Source organism: Hoplias malabaricus, chromosome 15 (genome assembly GCF_029633855.1).
Source record: "Hoplias malabaricus isolate fHopMal1 chromosome 15, fHopMal1.hap1, whole genome shotgun sequence".
NCBI classification, from domain to species: domain Eukaryota; kingdom Metazoa; phylum Chordata; class Actinopteri; order Characiformes; family Erythrinidae; genus Hoplias; species Hoplias malabaricus.
In genome coordinates, this window is record NC_089814.1 from 16,856,591 (window position 1) to 16,882,744 (window position 26,154).

At 37.0% G+C, this 26,154-nt stretch overlaps 3 protein-coding genes across 5 annotated transcripts in view; 1 reads left to right on the forward strand and 2 right to left on the reverse strand.

The window, feature by feature from the left end:
• Positions 1-10,949, reverse strand: part of slc8a4a (solute carrier family 8 member 4a) — a 97,029-nt gene extending 86,080 nt beyond the window's left edge. Inside the window, exons 1-3 of one of the 2 annotated variants that reach the window (XM_066645489.1) lie at positions 10,616-10,949; positions 10,397-10,513; positions 8,265-8,357 (exon numbers count right to left, since the gene is read on the reverse strand). The gene's annotated coding sequence lies outside the window, so the exon portion shown is untranslated. The remainder of the gene's footprint in view (positions 1-8,264; positions 8,358-10,396; positions 10,514-10,615) is intronic. The other variant, XM_066645490.1, reaches the window with a different exon arrangement.
• A 5,686-nt stretch (positions 10,950-16,635) lies between these two features.
• bada (BCL2 associated agonist of cell death a) lies at positions 16,636-19,509 on the forward strand. 2 transcript variants are annotated; one of them, XM_066646233.1, is made up of 4 exons: positions 16,636-17,033; positions 17,412-17,507; positions 17,684-17,901; positions 18,297-19,509. In XM_066646233.1, exons 1-4 carry the CDS (start codon positions 16,886-16,888, stop codon positions 18,387-18,389), a joined length of 555 nt encoding a protein of 184 aa, XP_066502330.1. In that variant the 5' UTR covers positions 16,636-16,885; the 3' UTR covers positions 18,390-19,509. The 2 variants fall into 2 exon arrangements, with proteins under 2 accessions (XP_066502330.1, XP_066502331.1); XM_066646234.1 differs by having other exon boundaries at positions 17,433-17,507.
• A 331-nt stretch (positions 19,510-19,840) lies between these two features.
• Positions 19,841-22,250, reverse strand: zgc:110782 (uncharacterized protein LOC541358 homolog). Its single transcript, XM_066645140.1, is given in 2 exon segments — positions 19,841-20,812; positions 22,231-22,250. Coding segments are annotated over 2 exon segments (795 nt in total). The 3' UTR covers positions 19,841-20,037.
• Between the last annotated feature and the right edge of the window lie 3,904 nt (positions 22,251-26,154).

A 26,154-nucleotide genomic window follows, 5' to 3' on the forward strand; every position in this document is an offset into this window, starting at 1 on the left:
AATTTAAATTAGTAGCTCTTTCAGAAACAGTAATAAACCCCCATGTAAACATACAAATGAAATGTTTGTTTCAGACACTGTCAGTAGGAAATGCAGTTGTTGTTGGGTCAGTTATTATGAAATAAAAGAAAAGGCACCTTTATTTGAATGGGGTAAAGTTTGCAGGCTAGGGAAGGATTTTTTAGGAGCCATTGTTACATATTAAGCAAACCCACAGAGACTGCCCAGCCATGAGTAAAACACTCACAGAGTTGTGCAGCAATGCTGGCCATGGTACTGAGCCACACGTGCACACAAGCGCACACACACACACACACACACACACACACAAAGAGAGAGAGAGAGAGAGAGAGAGAGAGAGAGAGAGAGAGAGAGAGAGAGAGAGAGAGAGAGAGAGACTTGAGTAGACGTAGCCCTTCCTAATTTACATTCTAGGGGAGTACAAGAGAAAGAAGAGCAGAGCAGGACACACATATTGCATCTGTTCACCTCAAGCATGTCTCTACAGACAGAGAGAGGGGGAAAGGGAGGGAGAGGGGAAGAGAGAGAGATAGAGAGAGAGCGAGAGAGAGAGAGACTGATATGTAGAACAAAACAAAAAAGGAAGTGAGTGACAGTGAGAGAGAGAGCGAGAGATAGAGAGAGAGATAGAGAGAGATAGACAGAGAGAGAGAGAGAGAGAGAGAGGGAGAGAGTTAAGGAGCGAAAGAAGTGGAGAGAATTAAAGTGAAACTGAGAGAGAGACAGACAAACGGGAGAAATAAAGGGGTAGAGAAATAAGGAGAGACTGAAAGAAAAGCAGATCCCGACAGAACAAATATAGAGAAACCAATAAAGAAAGAGACAAACAGAAAGACAGACAGAAGAGAAAGACGTGTCTTCTTTGCGTATGCTGTGCACGGTGCTGACGCGTGAACACTTCCGACTCTGTTTGCACTTATTAAAGTGAGGCAGAGAAATCAATGGCCCAGCACCAGTCTCTTCCCATTGCATCCTAAAAAACACTGATCTACAGTCTGTGCACCGACCACGGAGGCTTCCACCTTGAGCTACCAGATCATTACTGGAACTGGCCATATATCTACCACACAACACTGAGTGTACATCAAACAGTACAAACAGTCCCTGTCTGTAGTACACTCCTGAAAAAAGCACAGAGAAAAAATACAACCAAAAAATGTATTTCACTTGGTGCTGTGTGATAAATTGTCTATAGGAGAGTTGTCACACAACTAAATTGATTTTTAGTTTTAGAAATATTGATCAATAACAAAAACTGCAGTGTGTGCCATTTGCTGGGGGTTTCACACTGTTGGAAATCTAATTTATCTGGTAATGATTTACACCACTTCTATATGGTTACCATTGTTTAGTGTACTTTTTTAAAAAAAGAAAAAAGAACACCACACAACACGCCAATCAAAGTAAGATTAATTATTTGTCCAAATATTTTAAGACACATATACACTTTATATGGAGATTACCAACTCTGTGTGAACTGTGTGAATGTCTGTGTCAGCAATTGGTATATGTTGAAGTAGCAGAAATCATCCATTAACACAGTTCACACTGTTTGTGCACAGAGTCGGTTCAATCTCAATACTAATGCCACCACGCTCAGTGCCAAACACTAACTTAATGTGTACAAAGCCTTCAGTTTTGATCTGTGAAACAAATGAAGTGTGTACCTTAAGAATGTACTGGAGAGGTGTTTGTGTTTCAGAACCAATCATTCAACATTAGGACCTGACCTCAGTAATGGTTATGTGACTGATTGCATTTTAATTCTCTCAGTAATGTTCCAAGGTCTAGTGTTCAGACTTAGAGTAGAGTAGAGAGTATCAGCACTGTTGAATTTTATCAAATTTTACCTTTAAAGAACAGGGAAAGAAATGTAGGACAAAGGAGTCTTCATTCATAAAGGGTTTGTGCAGCTTAGGGTACGTTCACATTACCAGGCTGAAGTGACTCAGATTTGTTGCCTTAATGTGACTCAGATCTCATGTTATCAGGGCTGTGTGGACGTACCAAATCCAACTTTCTCAAAGCAGATTTGAGTAACTTTAACATGTGGTTCTAGACCGGATATGAATCTGGATCATGGGCATGCGGCATGAAAGTGAACAACCAGATTGGTTTTTATGTGTCTTTTTTGCCTGTATGCATATATTTAATGCTGTCGTCTCAGGAAAAATAAAAATGGAGGAGATGCTGAAGTTCGAAAGAGTGCCATCCTCCCTGCAGAGTGCACATAACAAATTTTAAAACTAAATGTACTCTATTCAGACAGGGAACTAGTTCAACAGCAAGATGTGAAGGTTATAATCTAATGCAAATGGTTTTATATTTCTACACGCACTATGTTATTGCAGAAACCATTATTATATGCCCATTGTGTACTACATAGTGCCATTGGAGACACTTTGGGATTCTACCGATCTCTTTGTGCGGCAGTAAAAGCTGGAAATGTTTTACCCTCTCATCCTACTCATGTACAGTATATGATCTGTTTGCTCTCCTCCCGAGCAAGAGAGTAATGTGTGTGTATTTTTAATACACACGAATATCTCACAAATATATTTTTTGTTGTCGGTGACAAAAGCAATGTGCATAAACACATCCTTTTGTGCACACGTGTTGTTTCAGGGGACAGATTCATTGACATTACAGACAGATACAGGACACTTACATTTATGAATATGAACTTTCAAAATCTGATCTGAGCAAAATATTGGAAGTGATGTATGAGGATTGTAATGTGAGTGTGGCCTTACACAAGTCAGATGTAGATTCAGGACCATGGACAGTGACTTTACAACAGTTACTCGTGTAGTGTGAAGACCACTGACTTCTATCTGCGTTTGTCTTTAATACAATCAACCCTCAATCACTCAGGTGTTTCACCTTTAGGCACACTTTCAGGACACTCCTATAAAATTACAACCTTTGTAGTAAAGGTTCCATAACAGTTCCCAACTTGGAAGTATAATTCAATATATTTTGTGAAATAATATTAATGTTATTGATCAGAATAACAATTGTAATGTACATTTTTTTTATATCAGCAGTACCTGAAGAACATTGAATAACTGCATTTGTTTTTAAGCTCTCTGAACTGACCAATCTCAAGGAAAATTAAATATTAATATGCTGTTGTTTAAATTGTCTTCAGAGAACTGCAACATTATAATTTTGGCCTGTCTCACACTCTCACATTTTTAGGTAAAATCCTTTAATTGGGATAAAATCTTCACTTAACAACATGCCCAAAATTTATAACACATATTTCTTAATTTTGGATGATGCAATATAATCCCAATACCGATAAACCTCTTGGCTTTGTCAATATTTACATTCTTCAACTAACTTTAAAAGTGCATGAGATACTGATGGCAGCTTCCTGTAATGAACGTCCTTCAGTGACAGATGCTGTTAATAATGTATATTCAAATCATATCGTTATCTCATTACAATATATTGCGATATACAGATGCTCATTTTTTGTCCAAACCTACTGTTAGCACACGACTGCATCTATATAGGAATTGTGAACTAATGCCCATATTCAAAAATTTTCAATCATGTATTTGCTGATGCAGATGTATAATCATCTGTTAGGACATTTAGTGCCATTATGGAACAAATACACAATACAATGAATAAAATTCAGGCAGTTTGCCCAATAGCCCAGCATTTCCTAAACAATCTATTGTTCCATACTTAAATAAATGCATTACCCATTATCTGTTTGAAATATCAGTCAAATTCAAACCAATGCTGATGTTTAAGGGAAAAGTTATGTGGATGATTCATAAACTTTCTGTGATCTTCACATTCACACATCTTATTTACTATTGGTTCTTCAAGAAACTATGCACTGGGGCTACTTTTATGACCTTTATTTGAAAAAAGTGTATACTTCATATTCCTCATGCAAAGAGCTGCTTTCAAACTGGAGCACACTGTCCAGATGATTGGCAAAAACGGCATCATGTTTAGCTAAACAATATTCTATTAACTTCAGCATTGTTATTCACCAGTGTTAGTATTCAAAGCAAAGAAAAAGAGACTTATATACAATATATACACATAATAGGAACTACTTCTGCACTGTGATACACAGCTATAAAAAGAATCAGGGGAGGAGATGGAGCAGGGGGTGGGGGTTGTGAAAGATATTCATAAAGCATCTACAAAGTGCAAATAATTAGCAGGAACCCAGAGGAACATACACTTGCTCTAGTGAGAAATCACAGCTTCAGTCTGTGCATCACAATTCTAGCAGTAAAACAGCATGCAGATATTAAACCTGAAATTAAAAATTCCATGAAGGCTAATCTTGAGAACCTGACAATTAATCCAGTGAAGAGCTGATTGATTTTACCATAATGTTCTGTCATACCACAGAGTACTGGCCTGAAATGTATATTATGCTTTAAGGAAATGCCCATGAAATACCAGGGAATGGTCAGACAAGTCATCAATTTTTAGAAAATCTGTGAAGCTCCACCAACTAAAATGTTTGAGATTGATTCTTTTGTAATTGCAAATGCCTGTTTTATTTGATAAATATTACATTTGCAAATTGAAAAGCAAAAAATGCATGCTGTCTTTTTTTATATTATATTTAGGTTTGGGATGGGCGGTATCCACATTTTTCATCCCTTCTCAAAATATTAACACAGTATACGGTCTTACAGTGGAGTGGGCTGAGGTTGGGTGCAGGGCTGTGGGAGCCTCATGAGTGGAGGGCTTTTGGAGCTGTTCAGTCCAGCTCAGCTCAGCACAGCACACTAACATGCATGCTGACAGGTTCTACATATTTTAGAAGCATAGGTGGCCAGCTAATAGGCACTTGTGGTTTAGCACACTTCAGTGAACTGAGGCTCAAAACACACATATTTAGAGAATGAACATGAATTAACTTTGTACTTAAAGACACAGAACAGAAATTTGACACCTCACACACATGCCACAAATACCGTCACCATTTATAAATACTGCAGTATACAGTATTACCCGTATATGACCCAACCCTATTTCTATTCACATTTTATGAATAAGGCAGTTTTCCAGAACAGCTCTTGAATAATAGCCTTATTTAGGCTCAAACTGACAAAGAAAAAGACACTTTAATTGAAGCCACTGGCTCAGTTGACTAGCTTTCACAGGAATGGTCATCTAAATGTACAGATGGTTCATTGGATGGGGTACATATTGGATCAGGCGAAATATGACAGTTTGGGGGGTCTGGCCCTTGCCTCTATGCTAATACTGCTGACAGAGCTGATAGAGAAGCAGCCAGCCATGTGCCATTATGCCTCAGATACACACAGTGTATCACAGCCAAGTGAAAGACACAGCACACATACTCCCACACACCGCAGCAGCAGGAGAAAAACAGCAATACGGATGAAGCAGGACCTCTGCTTATGACCAAAAACTTAGAACTACACCAACGCCTTTGCCCTCCAAGACAGCAGGATGAAGGAAAGAGAGAAAAATGTGTCCGTGCAAACCCATTTACTCAGACACAAATAATTCCTGAACGTATGCAGATGCCCTGGGCTAAACCCTGGGCTCATCAGAGTACATTCTCAGGCTTTAAAGCCTGCTGGAACTGATCCACGATTAAGACACATTCCATACAACAGGCTAACGGATGTTGGCCCGCTCTGCCAAAATTTGCATCTCATGAAGGGAAGCTTTCTGACACACCACATAATGAACAGAGCAAAGTGGAAACAAACCACTTCTTGAATTCTGCCCTTAGCAAGAGTGGGATTATTCTCAGTCCACAAGCAACATTAAGATTAGCTTAAGCGGTGAGTAATGGGAATCTGCATTAGGGCAGACATAAAGCCAGTGAAACCAAGATCCTTCAAAACAAGAGAGTGCATAAAAGGAAACAACACAGCACTCTTAGAAATATCAAAATAAGGACGCCAAAGAGGTTTCCTTGGCATGATAACAAAGAGGGACCATTATATAAAATACAAGAGCTGAATTTGTAAATATATCGTACATAATTTAAAGACATCTAAACAAGCGTTGATTGGGAATTTACCCAGTAGAACTACACTAGCCTCTGTCTTATCTCTGTCATCAATGATTAAAAATTCCTAACATTCACCTTTAAATTGCAATCACAAAGTTGATTAGAAAAACTGCAATTATACATTTTTTATAATTCAGCTCCATCTACAAGTACATAGATGTTTAGAAACAACTTCTATATGTTTTAAAGGAACACTATGTGGTGTCATTCATTCATTATCTGTAATCGCTTATCCAATTCAGGGTGGAATCATCGGGCGCAAGGCGGGAATACACCCTGGAGGGGGCGCCAGTCCTTCACAGGGAAACACAGACACACACACACACTTTTGAGTGCCAACACGGGGAGAACACACCAACTCCTCACAGACAGTCACCCGGAGCGGGAATCAAACCCACAACCTCCAGGTCCCTGGAGCTGTGTGACTGCGACACTACCTGCTACGCCACCGTGCCGCCCTACTATGTGGTGTTTTTACCTTAAAATTACAGCTTAAAATCATTGGGATACTTCACTGATCTGCAATAGAGTGAGCAGACCCTCTGCCGTTTGCTATGCTGGGCTTAGCACTGCAGAAACTGGACAGTGTACCTTTTGGAGGAGGATAGGAAAACCCACTTCCTCTAGATTTTTTGGACAACTCTAAGGGGAGTCCAGGAACAGCAATATTAAATTTTGCCTACTTTTCCTGTAAAGGATTTAGGAAGCACCCTTAAATTATAAACCTTTGCATAATAGGAAAATAACTTAAGCCTTTATAAGGTACTACACCAACACAATTATCTTTTTAAATATTGCACTGCAAAAGATTGCAATATATCAGCACTGCTCATCTACAGTTTTACAAATAAATGCTGTCAAAATACATATAACTACAATCATCATCCAATGACTCGTCAGATTTGTATTTCTTATTAATTAAAGCAGGTCAGTAAAGGATCTTATACATAATACAAAAATACTTAAACAACAGAAGGGTTCATTTTTCAACATTAAAAAATGCTCCAACTCTTTAACACAACTAGTTCACTAAAGACTGATCCACTGATGTGGGTAAGCACCTATTTTATTTGTAAGAGTATAGTGTATAGCACTAGTATAAAATGCACTGGCCTCAATGCAGAATACTCTTGTTCAGAGAGGCTGTATGAATTATTCTCTTTCTTTAAAGCAGATAGGAGCATAGTTAGAGGGAGTATGAGGATTCCAGCACCCTCAATAGAACACCACACTAATCCTGTTATACCACTCTTAGGCATTGTCAACACAAAGAGCAAAGCTGAAAAGGACACTCCATAGCAGTTTACAGTTTGAGCCAACAGCCTGTTTCTTTCCATCATTCTTATCATGAGCTAAATCACATAGCACTTCTGATTCATAGGTGACAACTCAGGACACAAGAATATCGAGGGAAGATTTGATCTTACAACTAATTTAGCACAGGTTCACAGTTTACTGTGGAGTGCGAGCACATGAACAACATCTATCACCCAAAAAATCCAAATATTTTTCCAAATAAATTAATTCTGAAACAATGGCAAAATAACTGGAATGTATCTAATGTATCTAATAAACATCAAATAAGAAAAGATTATAAAAGTTCTCAAAGCACTAAGATGCAATGGAATATGGTTTTTCAAACTCATGTGTTTTATATTTGCTTTTCTTTTCTATACTCTTCTACAACAACTTGTAAAACCCTCGTCTGCTATTGATTCCATAACGATTATAAACTTAAATAAAGAGGGATCAAGCGACTCTGTAATAACTCTCACAGCGTTATGTACATTCATGCATAGAACATTTTAAAAACCTGTTTTTAATAAGATTAAATACGTCATTCTCTATGCATCTGGAGGGACAGATACTTCTCAACAGACAGCAGAATGCTGGTGTATCATTATCATCATGAGAATATGTTTGTATGAAACAGGTGGGCTGTTTCTATAGTGGGAGTATGAGAGCGTTTCCATGAGAACGGTGTCTTATAAGTGCTGGGAGCCAATCTGAACGTGGCACAAGCTCAGAGAGTGGGAAACATACATATTGCAGTAGCTGAAGGCTCATTATGAAACATACATCAAAGAACTCACAAGCTACTTTTGCAGGAATCAGCCAGTTAAAGTTTGATTGTGTAGTACACACAAAGTTCAGACCTGTCAAAGTCTAAATCACTTTTTGGCTGACAGGATGAGTGTGAACATACCTGCTTCTTAGCCACCAGGAGAGAGAAAGAGGTGACAGATTGCCTTGGTTATTAGAAATTCGTCTCGAGATGAAATTTTGGATGAAATGTTCCCTGCAAAAGCAAGTATTACACCTCTTAATAAAGGAGCATGCAGGGTATTATTCCTTGTTCCACAGTGCTTCATGATTTAGGAAGCATGCAACAAAAAATTGTTCAGAAACAAACATGAACACATTATAAACAACTTGTAATGCTCTTTTTATTCTTAGTAATGGGCCTTATACAAGAAATAGAAATGCTATATTCTGACCAATGCCACATTAATGTGTTTTCAAATATGCTACCATTGTTTGTGAAACTCATCATATTTAAACTTGTCACAAACCAGTATACACTACTTTGGAATTAATTTCTCCATATATTCTAATTCAGTGAAAGAACGCTGTGAACTGACCATTGTTATGAGCTACATGTGTTCGTTTGTTCTACTCCATTCAAATTGTCCCAATAAGCCTGTCTCTGAATATGTTTACAGCACAACACTGGGGGAAGAGGGGGATGCAGTGGGGGGATACTCCCCCAAACTTTTTGCAATTCTAAAAGGCAATATTGGTGGTTTCAACAGGTGGTTGTTAAAAATGGTACCTCCTTTAACTGTTTGAACTAGAGTTCTAGTACTAGATTTCAGACCAAGGACCCTGTGTATTTTTCACCTGCTCACTGTCTGCCATATCTGGAATTATACATCTCAATAATGTTTAGCTGAACTACTTATTAGTATCTATCATATTTAATAAATGTACAATGAACTACCAAACAGTTTTCCAATTTCTTATTTTATTTTTGTATTTTCAAAAAATTGTTAAAATGGTCTTGGATGCGATGTGTTTCGGTCTTGGTGTTGACTAAAACTCTATTAACTTATAATGTAAGTTGATGTCAAGATATTTTATTGCAAGTTATTTTGGAGCATTTCTATTGGTCCATTCAACCTGAGATTTTGACAAAGTTCGGTTGTAATTTTCCATTCATAAAAATGAAAAACACATGTTCTTATTCTGACAGCAATCACACTACAGTTGCAAAAGAACTGACCTTCCTTTTTCTATGAAATGGTCTTCAAATGTATCAGAATATGGTTATTTTCTTAAAATAATTATAAAACATGCTGGTCAGGCTATGTATATAACTGACTCCATCAAAAGGGAAATGTTTTATTGAAGTGAGGAGTTTGGTGTGTTCTCCCAGTGTCTACGAGAGCTTCTTCTGCGTTCTCCAGTTTCCTCCCACAGTCCAAAAACACACAGTGGTGAGTGAATAGGCCATAGCAAAGTGGCCAATGTTGTGAGCATATATGAGTGTGATGGAATGGCACCCGGTCCAGGGTGTGTTCCTGCATTACGCCCAGTGACTCCAGGTGGACTCCGAACCCACTTCAACCCTGAACTGGACAGGCGACTGAAATGACAACGACTGGAAATATGTACTGTCATAGCTATGTGTGGGCAATATGACAACGAGCTATATTTTCTTTCTATGAATACTTATTATGTCATCATTATAGTAATGAAAAACATGTTTCATTACAGAGAGAACATAATTAGTCTGGTTCATCTGGATTTACTACAGTGCAGTAAATCTCCAAATGTTTTTTCTCCAAATGTGGCACTATTTGATTTATTGCATTGTATCTGAGAGAAAATGTATTGTGACATATATTGTGTACAGAATATTTTAAGGGAGTTGGTGTGACGTTTCTGCCATTTAAAATATTGGTGTACTAGAGCTATGTAACACAAAAGAAGAATATACTCTTACCTGACAATCTAACACACTACACTCAGTGTCCAATCAAAAAGATAAAAATAAGAAAGTGTAAAGAATATGTTTCTTTCTGAAGGAAATGGGCTGGAGCATTTAAATCACACAATCTGTAGTTAGAGATGTCCCTCAAATTCAGTCTCAGCCCTGTGATTATGTATGAAATTAGAACATGTTAATCATAACTCTATGACCTTACTTCCATGGTTCTACATTTGATTTGCTGTACCCAAAGCTTCAGAGGGAGGAATCCCCCACTTGTTTGAATAAACGTGCACCTCTTGCTCACAGGTAATGTGTCAAAGCCACAGTGACTGGGCTGTACTCACAGTCCGAAGAAGCTCCTGTGTTCTGAGGGAATTTCTGTGTCCTCGGCGCTGTTCACCACTCACAACTCAACACATCTCTCAGGTCCGCAGGGTCCTCTCGGCTTATCGCCAACACTTCTGATGAAACATACACAAGGAAAATGAAATGAAGCCCTATCAATCTAACTCAGCTCTATACACCATAGCCAAAAATACGAAGGTACATTTTCCTTTCCTTACAATTAATGGTGCACAAAAGAACAAAACCAAATCTTCATTCCGGATTTAAACGCCTCTGGGAAGGCTGTCAGCCATAAATCCCGTTTTCTTATCAGTTCTAAATAAAACCTGTCGAAAGCTGTGTCTAGTCACTGGTGCCAGATGTAAACGTCTGGGCACATCGACCGCAGTTGATTCCAAAGACAAAAAGTACTGTCGTGAAAAACTAATAAAGGCTCCTCAGAGAACGGTTGCATTTCAAAGAGAAATAGGCGGGAAAATAAAGAGTTGTTTTCTCGAAGATGATGGACCCGGGCGAGAAGACGGTAGCTCTGGCGGAGAGCATGATGAAGAACCGAGGCTGAGAGAGAGGGCGCTCAGTGAATGAGAAGACCTGCTAACGAGGCGCAGCGCTTGTAGTAATGATTCACTTTAGTGAATCGATTCATGTAAATTGTTTGATTCAAACCCAAACTCCGATTCACCAAATCACTGATAAACAAATCTAGCCAACTTTGTCTAAAGAGCTTAATTCCAGAATGTTGTACATCCATTTGTTTTAGATACATTTACAATTTACTTTATTTTTAATAGTAGGCCCAGCAGCAAATGCATAAGATAATGGAAAACAATTTTGCAATAAGGCATTCCTCAGTAAAGATATATGTTGTATGTGTTAACCAGATATGAACAATGTACATTATACAAATGTAATAAATTGTTACATATAATAGAATTTAGAAATCAGAAAGAATGAGCTACACACATCTAAAAAAGAAACTCAAAACATGTATACAAGCTGTGTTTGAGGTGTTAAATGACGTCGAATAATAATAATAATAATAATAATAATAATAATAATAATTAGTTGTAGTAGTAGTATTTGTATTAACTATCCTAAAGACTGTGAAGAAAACACAATTCAATCGCTCGTGTGAATCGGTTCCACCAAGTTACAGAAAAGAATCGGTTCCACCAAGTTACAGAAAAGAATCGGTTCAAAGAAATATTCCTACACGAGTCAAACATCGCTAATAATTCGCCTGGAGAAACAAGAGAGAGAAGAAAGGTATGCAAATGAGAGCTCTCCCTTTCTCCCTCTTTCTCTCAGTCCTGCAGTCTGTGCAAGGTAACATTGGCGGGTAACAGAGGAAGGCGTATTTGCTGAGCAGTGTGGACTGCAGAGAGTGGGGGGGGGGGTCTCTGTGAGAGACATTGGAATTGGACAGGCATGAGCCCCATTAGCAGGACGTTAACTGGACCCATGAATTTCTCAAAGCAAATCACAAACAATTTGACGACATACGCTCTGATCAGTGGCGGTTCCTGCAAAATCTCTCAGGGATGGCAGTTGTTGCGGTAACTGCTAAGGTGACTTTCTAACTGGACAAATTTAGAGCTAGCCGTATAGAAAGTTGGCTCATTCATTCATTGTCTGTAACCACTTATCCAGTAAAGGATTGCGGTGGGACCGGAGCCCACCCCGGAATCATGCAAGGCAGGAACACACCTCGGAGGAGACACCAGTAAATTGGCACATTGCACTGTACAAATTAATTAGTAATCTAATTTGATAGAGTCATCTAACGTTGAAGAGTTTTATTTCTGTGGTCACCTCATATAGAAATACCACCAGTAACCAGTAGATTCATAAAGCATCCTCTTTATCTACGTACTGTACAGTATTTGAGGAGAGCTTTATCCAGGAGTTCATTATAAAAAATTTTAAAAATTATAAAATTTTAAAAATTATAAAAATCTTTAATAAAGTTATTTGCCACTACAGCGAATCAACAATCAGCTGTGGAAATAAACAAATATATTTCTGCCAATATCTCACATTATAGCACTCCCTCTAGTACGTAAACATTGTGAAGTCTACGGAAGTCATACTCACCAGAATGCTAGCTGCTCTCTCTACATGGCTCTGACTGCTCCGGGTATCAGTGTAGTGTTGTGCACAAAGTTAATCAGTGCCCTATTGACTATGTACTTCACTACATAGTAAGTAATGTAGGGAAAAGAGTAGGGGGCCATTTGGAACACACTTCACCTTGTTTATGAGGTAAATACGTTGATGTGAGTCCTCCTGGAACCCACTGAGAATATACATAATTAACATAAGAGTTTATGCGAGGAGTCTGGGGCAATTTTCCACCATCTGGAAATTGCCCCCCCGCCCAAAACAAAGGTGGGACTGTACATAAAACCTAACGCTGATTGGACTGTGATACTTAGAGGTGGGACAAACCATCTGGCAGAACTTAGTTAATACAGAGCCCTGGGTTTTTGCTGTAGCAGAATAAAAGAAAAAAAATCCTCCCTTTCCCTTTTGGTGGTGCGTCGCCCTATTGCCCTAAGGAACAAACCACCCGTGGTTCTGATGTTGGTGGCTGGTTTTTAGCTATATCATACATCGTTGTTTAAACAAAGCACACATCCACTCAAATATTTGGAGTTCTTGGTTATTATGGTGATTCTTTTTTATGTCAAATCAATGAAAAATAATTAAGTGTTTTCTGTAATTCTTATCTGAAAGGCACACAAAAGTTGTTTTGTAAGAAAAGAGTTTGCACTGGTTCTATACTGGACACTTTACACCAATTAATGAAGATGACAGGAAGTGTTCCGCAAGCAAATTTCTCATGGTTTTATTTTGACGCTCAGCTTCAGACTTGGACGGCCAGGGGGTAACTAGTGAAATGAAAATCCACAAAAAATGGAGATGCATATTTTTCACTACATAGTGACAATATCTTTTTGGAAAACAGAAATTTTTCCCCCAGATTGCACTGAACTACTGTAAAATACAAAGGTGGAAATACCAAGTATTTTAAATATAAATTTCTCAAAAGATAAAAATGGATCATCACATAAGTCCCCCTTCTGATAAGTTCTTTTGAAAATAATTGTCTCCTATTTTTGACACTAATTCTAATGTGACTTATTATACCTATATTCCACACATCTCCTTGGGCACCTCATGGAATGTCTGCTTTGGTCGAAATATAACAAGGATCACGCACCACAGCACCGTTCTTCTCTTGTATAAACAGCCCTGTACAGAATGACCAGTTTCAGCGCTTTTTCCTTTAAACGGAAATGAACAGCTCACACCACACTCAAGCGCACAGTGGTGTGAAGTGCATCACAGATGTTCTTGGTTTCTGTTGGTTTTGCTGTTTTTACATTCTACTTTTTGCCATTTTGTTTACCACATCTTTGCACTCTCACATAAACGTGAATCCAGTGCTGTGATTGGAGATACTTAGACAAGAGAGTGGTAAAATTCAAAATTCTCCACACCTAACATCTCAGTACTATGGGTCTGAAAGAGTGTTTAGTTTTGAATATGTTTCATCTGAGAAAATAAAAAGAGAAATATTTTAAATTATTTAAATAATTAAAATACAACCAGCAGAACCAGGACTACTCCAAGATGCTTCCAAATCTATTCTCCTAATAGTACTCACAGGCCCAGTGCCAGCGTTCTTGCCAGAGAAGATTGCAGTGGGTGGAGTATATCTCAGAAATGGCACCCATATGCCTGCTAGGAGGAAGTGTTTCAGGCTCCTCAAAGAGGCCAGAATCCTGGAGGTATCTTTAGATGTTGCATTAGATCATTAAACATTGCATTTTTGAGGAATAGCCAAAATTGTTTCATTTTAAGAATATATTACTTGTACTGTATGTAAGGGTTATTAAAGCTGTTTATTTCAAAAAACATTACAGAAAACAATCATCCCAGCTTATCTGGGCTGTATCTATAAGGCTGTAAAGGGCTGCCTTCAGTTTAATGTATTAGTACTACATGGATATGACACTGAAACGTTTCTAAAATACAAGTATACCTTACAAGTACTCTTAAGTTAATGTTTAAACCTAACTTGGCTGTAACACCATCAATCACAATGTGATACAGATCTGGAAACAGGTAATACAACTGTATACTCTGAGGGAACTGTCCATTTTTCTACAGATTCAGAGAACTTCACCTTTAAACGTTTGAGGTTTTCTGTAGAGTATAAAATAAGTTTTTGAAAAAACTTCAGTGCAAATGTTGAGAGCTGCTTATAATGAGTTGCATCTTTGCAGCATCTGCAAAATAACTTTATATTTCTCCAGATAAGAAATTTTGTATGCAAATATTTCCAAAATTATGGGACAGCATAAACAGATAAATCCAGGAACTATTGTGAGTTGCATGAATATCTAATTTCTTTTATATTTTAAACCTATCAGAAATAAAACAACCCAAAAAGAGGAGCCTGCTGTTCAGGAAATGAAAATGAAAATAAAAGAAAATGCTTCCAAATTTATTGTATTTTTTATTATGCCTGCATTGCACAAAAAATGTTGAGACAGAAGCTACATCACTTTCATTTTAATTTACAATTTATATACCAATTGTTGAAGATATGAAAGTGGAATTTTTGCCCATTCTTGATTGTTACAAGACTCTCAACCCTCCGTGGTCACGTCTGTTTCTCCTCTTCATAATGCGCCACAGGAGACAGATCTACACTGCAGGCTGTCCAGGCAAGCGTACGTCGTCCATCTATGTAGTAACACTACTGTAGCATGTACAGAATGAGGCATGGCATTGTCTTGCTGATATAACCACAAAAGGTATCACGTTGATGGCCACATTTATCACCCAAAAATCCCAATATACATCCCTACATAAAGGGTACCTCCACACATATGCAATTTACCCAAGCCAGGAACACTGATGACAGTATTATGTAGGGTACATGGAGAAAGATCTAACTATGGTGACACAGTGGTGCAGCAGGTAGTGTTGCTGTCACACAGCTCCAGGATCCTGGGTTTGTGGGTTCGTGTCCTGCTACAGGTGATTGTCACTGAGGAGTTGTGTGTTCTCCTTGTGTCCGCATGGGTTTCCTCCAGGTTCTCCGGTTTCCTCACACAGTCCAAAAACACATGTTGGTAGGTGGATTGGTGACTCAAAAGTGTCCATATGTGTGAAAGTGTGAAAATGTTCAACCATTCTGTCACAAAGGTGTGTTTGTGTGTGTGTGTGTGTGTGTGATTTCCTGTGATGGACTGGTGCACTGTATGTTGTTTTCCTCCATTGTGCCCACTGTGATCCTGAACACAAGAAAGAAATTATAAAAAATACATGCTTCCCACAGCTAAAAGATATTATTGTCAATAGGACAATGCTTACTCTTCAAAGACCACAAATAAGTGGCTTGAGAACAAGTTTATCAGACTTAAATACTATAAAGAATATTTGGTATTTGCTATACAATTACAGTGTATTGTTTAGTTTAATCAAAGGTCTAGCTTGAAAATGCGTTTTACCTCTTCATTAAGTTTTTTAAAGCCATCTGAGAAGAGCAAAGGAAAAATATATTATGTCTATTTGTTTAATTCCTGCTTATTCTCAGAGGAGGGGTAAAAGTAAAAAGTACAAAAATCTTTTTCTGGGTGATATGGGCAAGGAAGGAACGTCAACCTCAAACACAGCCATTTGTCTCCCTCTATGGGTCTAAAAGAGAACGATTCAATTTCTAGAAAAGCATGAGCTAATATTAAATAATATGAATATTTTATATCGTCATTTTTCATCATAAGAATTGGAAGCCATTTTGATAAACAGCAAGGGCCTACAGTGTTTAACGTAGAAGCTTCACGATAAGCAAAACCAATACCTCAACAGCAAATAATTACATCATGTTTCTGAAAATTAAGGCCATCAAATGCTAATAATCCAGGGTATTTTGTGTAGATACATTTTGGACCTTTTAATTCGGGATAAAATAAATGGGCTTGTTTTTGTGTGGAATTGTTTTATTGTTTGGCGGTTGGGCGCTCCTCTGGTTCGCGCGCTCCAAGCGAGTAAACAAGTCACGGGACAGACAGCACGAGCTTGTGAAACCTTACCGCAACAGTGACGTTGCACGAAAGTGCTGCTCAAAACACCCTAGCAGCGGCCTCTGATTGGATGGTGGAGAGCGCACGACGGCCTCCGATTGGACGGGAGCGAACAGCGCTCCTGTAAACGACGATGGGCAACAACAATAATATCTGGACTGCTATGAGCTCATCCACGTTGTTGCGATAGGACTCAGGCGCATGGCAGAATAGAGCAGCGGCGGAGTCTTTATTGTAAGCGAAGACAATCACTTCGACTAAATGTCGCGGAAAGTGCTCTGCTTTATTTTAAATCGGCGATGTCAGCGTTGGAAAGCGGGATAAAGACGTTAGGTTTGAAACTTGATAATTAGCCATGTTGGCTTTTGTTGTTTGGGTGTGTCGCATGCCATGAGCAATCAATATTTGCTGAAACTGAGGAGAGCTCGATTTAACTGCGAAGGAGAGGGATTTAGGAAAGTGTTTAACACCAAAACATTGACTGAAGAAAAACCAACCCTTTTGAATCCTTTGTGGTGGAATCCATCCCCAAATACAGGTAGCTTTTCTGAATGTTTTATTTCGATCACATCAGTTTGTTATACAGTGATTTGTTTAATAAACTTACTTTACTCTCATTGTTACTGAGATAGAATTTATTCTGGTTTCTAACTAGTACTATTCTGCATACACATGCAGTGATAGATAGTGCCCCTTGACTTAATTTTTACTAATTTGACTGGAAATTTACTTTCCACATTAAGTGGTCCAGATTTTACACATTCTGCATCCAGTTTAATACTGAAATTAACTTTAAGATGGAACGAAAAAAATGTAAAACTGTGGCTTGGATTTTTGTGCATGCTTTAGTCTGTTATGAAATCACCATGTTTATTATCATGAATGGCAAAACAATGCAATATTTAACCCACACCAGTTTTCACCATGGGTGACCCAGATGAATTCAGAGGATCAGAGGCAGAGAGGAATGTGGATTCTTCAAAGATGGACAGTGGGCACATCCCATCAGCAGGTACAAAAACAACCACACCACCCCCCACAATCAAATTCAGTGAGAGATATACCAGCTTAAACACTGAAAAGAGGAGGAGCCAGTAGAGAAAACAACAACAAAATACACATTTGGATAAGAGCGATCTGTCTGCTAAGCATTAAAATGGGTGATATGTTTTTCACTAACTCACCCAGATGAGCTCTCTGAGGTTGGGGCTCGTGTCCGGCTGTACTCGGAGTCGCAGGTGTACACCGTCAGCCGCTGGGAGGACGAAGATGGGGCAGAGGATGGTGATGGAGCTCCATTCCGAGGACGCTCACAGTCGGCTCCTGCTGCTCTTTGGAAAGCTAAGAAATATGGCCGGCAGCTGCGGAGGATGAGTGATGAGTTTGACACTTGGCTGGACAAAGGGGTGAGGTTCTGAAAAAAATTATTTTCATGATAAATGGACCAATAGAAATTAACAGAAACAAAAATTTCTTCAGTGAGAACGTTTTTAAAAACAGTTCATGAACTCTGCAGGTAGTCGATCAGAATTCAGTTCATGTGTCTTCTTAATGATAGCAGAGGGCTATGCAGAACCATTTTAATAGGTTCTTATCAAGAACATACACTTTCAAATATATCATTGAGGTCTTTTTACAGAAGCCTTGAAGAGTTTTGGATAATGGTACATTTTTATTTTTTGTTTAATTTTTTTTTTTTTTTTATCCAACAATATTGCAGAGTCCCTAAAATTCTGTTTAATCTCTGCTGTTCCTCAGTTTCTGTCTTGATTTGTCTTGATGTATGTCTTGATCATTTCAGGAGATGAGGAAAGCAAGCAGCCCTGGGAAGCAAAGCAACCGAGGGTGGTTCTCCTTTCTTTGGGGTCCCACAAAAGAGGAGGGAAGAGAATAAAACTGCTACACCACACCAGCAAGACAGTTCAATAAGTGAGAGAAAGATGAAGTAACAATCAGCAAGATGGAGGCTGGTCATGTTTGTCACCATTATGGCCTTTTAGTCAAAGTGCTCAACCAAACTAGCCCTTATAAATAGAAAAAAAAACACTGTTAGTAATTGTAACAAAGGGAAGAAGGTGCTACACATGTTTTGACCACTGCAATAATTAACAATAAACAATAATTTTATTGTTACTTCAATTTGACAATCTTATGTGACAATCTCTCATTCGTGGACAAAATTGGACAATCTCAAACGTACTGATTCTAAATGAAAGCCGTATTTAAAGTATTATTCTGTACCCTTTAAATAATTTATTTGGTAATAAATGTGATTATATTGTTCTATGATGTCCTTTATAAATTGATATATAGATGTTGATCTTAAATTATTTGTGTATTATTGAAGATTAGAGAAACTGAGGAGGATTAGAGGAATTCCGTTGACATAATGTACATAAGGATTCCAGAACTAGGTGAAGCAACCTGTGAATGAAGTAATGAAAAGTGGTGGTTAACAATGATGCGGGTATTGTTCTCATTCAGTGAGGTCTGTCTCAGGGTTTTCTTTCTTTATTGTTTATTTATTTATTTAAACTGGTGATGTTGCAAATAATCACTCACACTGAACATATTTTAACAACTGGAGCCCTGGGTGAAAAATGTGTTAATGATAGGTCATGCTATTAGTTTTGTATTCCACCCCTCTTCTATGTATATATCTTGCCTGGTAGTGGAACTGTACGTTGTCCTGAGCCTTTAATATGCACAGTACTCGCCTTTAGCAGTCTGGTTACATTGCCTTGTATGCAAAAAATACAGTTCCTGCCAAATGTGGTTACGCAAATCGCTGCATATGGACAACACAAAATGCTGTGTGCTCTAGTCTTAAACAGCTACTGGGCATTTTGCCAATACCTTACTTGAAATGTGTTTATATGATTATTTGTTTTTCATAAGCTCTTTGTATAAATTTATACTTCTTTAAATATATTGTGCATTGGGGAAAAAATGTTTGTACAATACTTCTCATTTTATTAATTGTGGTCAAAAATAAATGATTTTTTGGCACTTGTTTTTCCATTTCTTGACCTAACAAAAAATAAGCAACTGCTTATCCAGTTTAGGGTAAATGTGTGTCCGGAGCCTACACTGAATCACTGGCCGCAAAGCAGAGACACACCCTGAAGGGGGCGCCAGTCCTTTGCAGGGCAACACTAACACTTTCACCCAAACGTACGAACACTTTTGAAAACTGGCCTCACAATTCAATTAAATAAACTGCATTCAAAAAAAGCAATGCTTAGATAATTGATAAAATAATATATTCTGATATTTTTTTTGTAAATAGGCCAACCTGATCCCAAACAGATAGTAAAATATCATTTGTACTAAACAGGCCTCAGATGAATGATCCTGTTCTGAATCAATCCAGAAAGCTGAAAGATTTTCAGAATCACTATGCTGGTACATTTGCATATATGAGAGGTATTTGTTGAGAGAATATTAATTAATTGCAATTATATACAATGTAAAAGAAGCAACTGTAAATATGTTCTCAACATCACCTCTATCTAAGCTAAGCAACTTCCTGTTCACTCAGCTCAGTCAGATATCTTGGTATTGTCCTGCACCTTTTGTGGCTTTGAGGAACAAGGCAGGACTGAGATGCCCTGTTGGACTCTCCACCTCAGGAGCACCTGAGCTGAAGTGTGAGAACAGCCCTCAGCCACAACCTTTACTTCTAGCTCATCAAGGAGTGCTCCTTTTCCCAGAGAGGAATAGGCCTGGAAGTATATGCCTGCCATATTGCAAACATCCTTCAGTTCCCTTTGGACAAGCTTTGGGTGGCACTCCATTTGCAGAACTGCTGGAGGCACTCTGCAAATTCTAATCAGCTCCTTGAGGTGCACTGCTGTATAGTTGGAGACTCCTATGGCCTTAAACTGTCCACTAGCATAACAATCCTCTAGCACAGTCCAGCTCTGCATTCAGTACTCTGCATTTCGTGGATCCCTTGGCTCTAAACTTTCAGTCCCAGGCCAGTGCACCAGGTACAGGTCTATGCATTCACAGCCCAAATGTTCCAGACTTCTCAAGGTGCCTTCTCTGGCCCTGGGACCCTGGTCAGTTTGTCCAAGCCTGCTGATTAGGAACACAACTGAACGCAAGAGGCCATGCTTAGGTAGTAGTTCCCTGATAACTCGCCCTAGACAACCTTCATTGCCATACACTGCAACTGTATCAAAGGAACGGTATCCTGCATCAAGGGCAGCGCTGAGGGACAGGAGCAACTGCCCATGGCCTTGAAGCTTATTTGTGACCAAACCCAATAGTGGAATCTCTGTTCTGGAGTTGAGAGCAAAGGAAGTCATAGTACTACACCTGAGAAAAGAGTGCCAGACAGTGGTCAGTCATTCATTCAGACACAAGTACATTCATGAGAAAATATGTATACACAATGTATTCATGACTTCTGAAAGTGGTCAGTGTTTAGACAGATTTATCTAACGTACAAAAAGAGATTTCACTAATGTCAAATGCTAAATTTTTCTGAGATCCTCAAAATGTGCAACTGCTGCGACTTGCTGAAAACACAACTGAAAACACTGAAATAAAATATAAAGAACCATCCTAATTCCTACAACAGAGTTTTAGGGCCACAGCATTAAAAAAATAAATTAATAATATTCAGAGAATAAAGTCAGAATTCTGATAATCTCGGAATAATTCTGAGAAACTTGCAGCACAGACAAGCAGGCTAACTTTAGCTCGGCTGCTAATTTCACACAATCACACAAAGACAATTCCACTGCCCTGAACACACAGCAGTAAGAGTTCTTAAATTTCACTTTATTGCCACACGCTGAAGCTGAGGGTTATTTGAGTAATTCACATTTCCATATGAACAGGAAACATGCCGCCTTACGAGAGGTCACCTAAACTGAAGTGTAATACATGTCTTTTCCGGAGCACAACATTATTTTTATTATTATTTTTATTATTAACACCTGTGTACGGCATATTTCATATATTGTAGTGTTCTCAAAAGTCCCAGTGTCTTAAGTTACTGTTTTTTTTAACAATTTTTTAACATTTAATGTGCTAATTCTCTTGAAGCTAATTAATTAATGAAGAAATTAATGCCAGCAACATGTTCCAGAAAAAGAAAAGCTTTTTTGAGAATACCACTTACTGTATTTATGTAAGAGAGATATTTACCCACCCGTTTGTTATAGGTTTTCAGCTGTTATATGTTCAGGTTGATATAATTAATGGTTTGAATAGGGCGAAGACAGGATGTGTTAATGGACTCTACATATAACTCTAAGTAGTCAATAAGGAATATTCAACTCTCCTTTGTTCACAAGTCACCTGTGAATGAGTATAATTTAACAATATTGCAAAGTACAGCAATACGCTAATTTTAAGGACCAGAAGCTGTATTAAATAGAGATCTGAAGGCACTAGTACATACTTTTGGTGATGTATCGATTTATTAATCTTTCAAATGGAAACATAGTCTGTGTAATTAAGTCTTTTGCTTAAATGTTTAAAGCTTCCGAATTCAGGTCAGTGATCATGGAGCAGCTAACTCTCCAAAGCATGTTAAAATGCATTGTGGAATATACAAAACATTTGACTAATTTGCTTTTTAAAATGAGAGCTTGTGTTCATTTTCAATGATATAAATTCAAATCTATAATTAAGAAATAAAAAATTGTTGCATTATATTTTAGCTTGTAAAGTGGTAGAAAGATAACATGGCTGGACTCATACCTTATTTACCTTCATACTGAGGTACATTGGAATTCATAATAGGTAGATATATTCTTTTGAAATTAGTTCAAAAAAAGAGTCAATACATGTGAAAGCTGAGTTGATTTTATTCACTTGTTCTGTACATATATACAAGCACTCATAAATCTATAACTTTATAGCGTATAAATAATGATCTTGGAAACATACATCTCCTAAGGTAGTTAACTGAGACATATACTAATAAAGAAAATGTGTAGATAAAATTTGCTACAAACCCAAGTTCAAGAAAGAGACATTTTATAAAATGCAATAAAAACATCTGTTTTGTTAATTCCCTTCCACGTTTATTTTACTGATAAAAGTACAAATAAATTACTATTATTAGTTTGTCTGATCAACTTAATTGTATTTTGTAAATATAAATAATTTAATATGATGGAAACAACACATTTAAACAAATCTGGACAGGAGCAAACGAAGAGTGAAACATTATAAAACTATTACACCACAAGAAAGCCATACTTTAATTCCACACAGAAGTGCAGCAGAGTTCCCTGGGCCTGAGCTCATCTTAGATGGTCTAAAAGACAGCTGAATTGTTGCTGTGGTCAGATGTCCTTATTTCAGCTTGTTTTCAGGAAAAACAAATATGAATTTCACTATGCCAAAGACTCCAGTCTTATTAGCCAAAAAGCCAACATCTGTCATGGTATGAGTGTGCATCAGTACCCTTTGATGTGGAGGTATAGTTTGTGATTTTAGAGAGATATAAGGTGTCATCAAAGATATGTGTTTTCCTAGAAAGTCCATGGTTATTTCAGTCAGACATCAGGCCACATGCACCAGCATGGCTTAATAGACTCAGAGCGCATGTACTTCTCTATTAAATGTTTGGCGTGCCATGAACAGAAGAATTAATCAACTGCTACATTGACTACTGAACGCATGAGTCTTGCAATAAACTATCCCAACTCTGAGTGTGTTGCAGGCAACAAACAATAAATATGCTGATACATACAAAAATAAATAAATAATCTTTTTTTTTTTTTTTTGCAAATTACAAATATGTAGTACTGAAAGTTATTTGTTATGTACCATAATAAAAGTTATAATAATATACAGTTCTGAACACTAACTGTAACAGGGTGTAGAGCAACTTTAATTTTGGATACAGACGTGAAAATCTGCATAATGCAAAGCTTTGTCTGTATTAACAAATATTCAAACACGACTAACACTGACTATTTGCATTGGTTTTACCAGGATTCTCTAGTTTAATGCTAAAAGCAATAAAACTTTGAGGTTTCTCAATTCACTTGGCTGCTAGCTGTGTTACTATCCCTAAATAGATAGTATAATAGACTGATACTTAATGTGTTATATAAATTGTTTGTGCTGGGAATAAAATATTTAACCAAACAAAAAATATCTAGTCAACAGTGGTAAAAATCCCAAAAACATGCTTCTGATAAAAACCTACTCAAAATCATACTAATATTTTCACTAAGTACCAAATAAACAAATCCCAACATAAAACCTTCTCGCTTTTCAAGACATCTTAAACTAATTTAGTACATTTTTTTAACTAATGGCATATTATTTTTCCACATCAAATAGAGAAAAATATTATTAAATTATTCACTATTAAGGACAAAGTTAAATATTCACCCTGTAATTCGCTAAAAATAAAGATGGCACAAATCTAAAAATGCTGTCAAATGGGAATGCTTACAGACTTTAACGAGCTGTTTGACTTTGATTACTGAAATAAAACATGACCCCAACACAAATATTGTCTATTGAAACAGCCAAGTGTTAAGTGTGGCAAAAAGATGTTAGTTCTTCCTAGACAGCTGTGACTGTAACTGGTGCATTTATAAATAAAATGGTTATAAAAGGAAACGTACGTAGATCAAAGAAAATGCCAAAGTGTCTGGATAGAATAAACAAATTAAGATGCATGCAAAATAGATAATACCCACACATACAAAAGAGTGGAAACAGGAGTCCATGCTGTGACAGAAAATTGATTCCCATAAAATGAAATGGGAATTAAGTAAAGAAAAGCTAAACAAAAAGTAGCACTAAGCTAGCACTTATGAAGTAGAAAACAAGGTAACAGTGAGCTAAAGAGAAGTAATAATGGAGTGTGTCTGATTGGATGAAAGTTATATCTAGTGATTAATCATGACTCTTAAATAGCATTGGAGATAATGCTGGAAGTTTTGTCTGGTGCTGTTCTAAAACATAAAGGTTATTGCCTGAAGAAGTTTCCCCACTTGTTTATATGATAAAGACTAGGAGAGATTGCGGTCAATCTTAACATGCATGCACAGGTTAAAAGGAATTTTTGGATTGCTTTCTCAGTCAACCGAAAGAAAATAATTTTGGCGATTAAGTACTTTTAATAATGCATTTTACCACAAGCAGAGTGTTAAAGAAGAATTAGAATGACTTTATTGGCCACTGTGCTTGCACACAAGAGGAATTTGTTCTCTGCATTTAACCCAATCCGTGTAGTGAAACACACATTTACAGACAGACTAGTTAACACTAGGTGGCAGTGAGCTAGGGCATCCCTAGCCACAGTGTCCGGGGAGCAGTTGGTGGTCAAGTGCCTTGTCCAAGGGCACTTCGGTTATGACCTGCCAGCTCTGGGGATTGAATTGGCAACCTTCTGGTTACAAGACCAGTTCCCTAATCACCAGGCCACAGCTGTCCCCATAGGATTATTCTAATTCTAAAGGTTTTCTTCAGAAAAGGTACATCAACAGCAAACCATAAAACTAGTAAAATCTGCATCTCAGTCTGACTGAAAAATCTATGGTGTAAACAAAAACCTAACCTGTCTTTCACAACATTCCATGCTGCAAAATTTGTCAACTTGAAAATTTGAAATTGAGATATTTCATTAGTCAAATCTGTTTCTCAAAGTATTAAAGGATGGGGAGGTGCCAATAAATACTAATTATGAGGGTCTCCCCCCTAATGATTACATAATTTGAATCAATAATTACATTGGTTTGAACCATGACGTAAATGCTATTAAAAATGTTCAGGTATTAAAATTTGTGTCAAATCTGTGATTTATTTGATACATGGTCAAAATGCAGTGTGAACATCCTACATGTGAGGTGATTTAATAATCTTTCTTGGGGTAGCAAGACTGACCCCATTGTTAATGAAAAATACACTGATCCTTCATATTATTTAACCCATCTTGTTTCTACATTGTCCTTTTAATCAGCTCCAGAATTTAAAAGTAAAGTTTAAAATATATATATATATATATATATATACACACACACACACATATATATATATATATATATATATACATATATATATATATATATATATACATATATACATATATATATATATATATATATATATACATATATATATATATATATATACATATATATATATATATATACATATATACATATATATACATACATATATATATATATATACATATACATATATATACATATATATATACATATACATATATATACATATATATATACATATACATATATATATATACATATACATATATACATATACATATATATACATATACATATATATACATATATATACATATACATATACATATATATATATATATATATATATATATATATATATACATATATATATATATATATATATATACATATATATATATACACATATATATATACACATATATATATACACATATATATATATATGTGCGTGTGTGTGTCCCCTAACTATACAAGGTATACATCTGCTGCTGTACCAGAGACACTAGGCACATTGTACCTTAACTGTAACCAGTAATAATTTGCTGTAGGGCATACAGTAAATATTACACATACAGTAATGTGCCAAAGCCTTAGGCATTTAATATTATAATATGAAATCATATATCATCTCAATAAGTGTGGCATTTGAATAAAAGT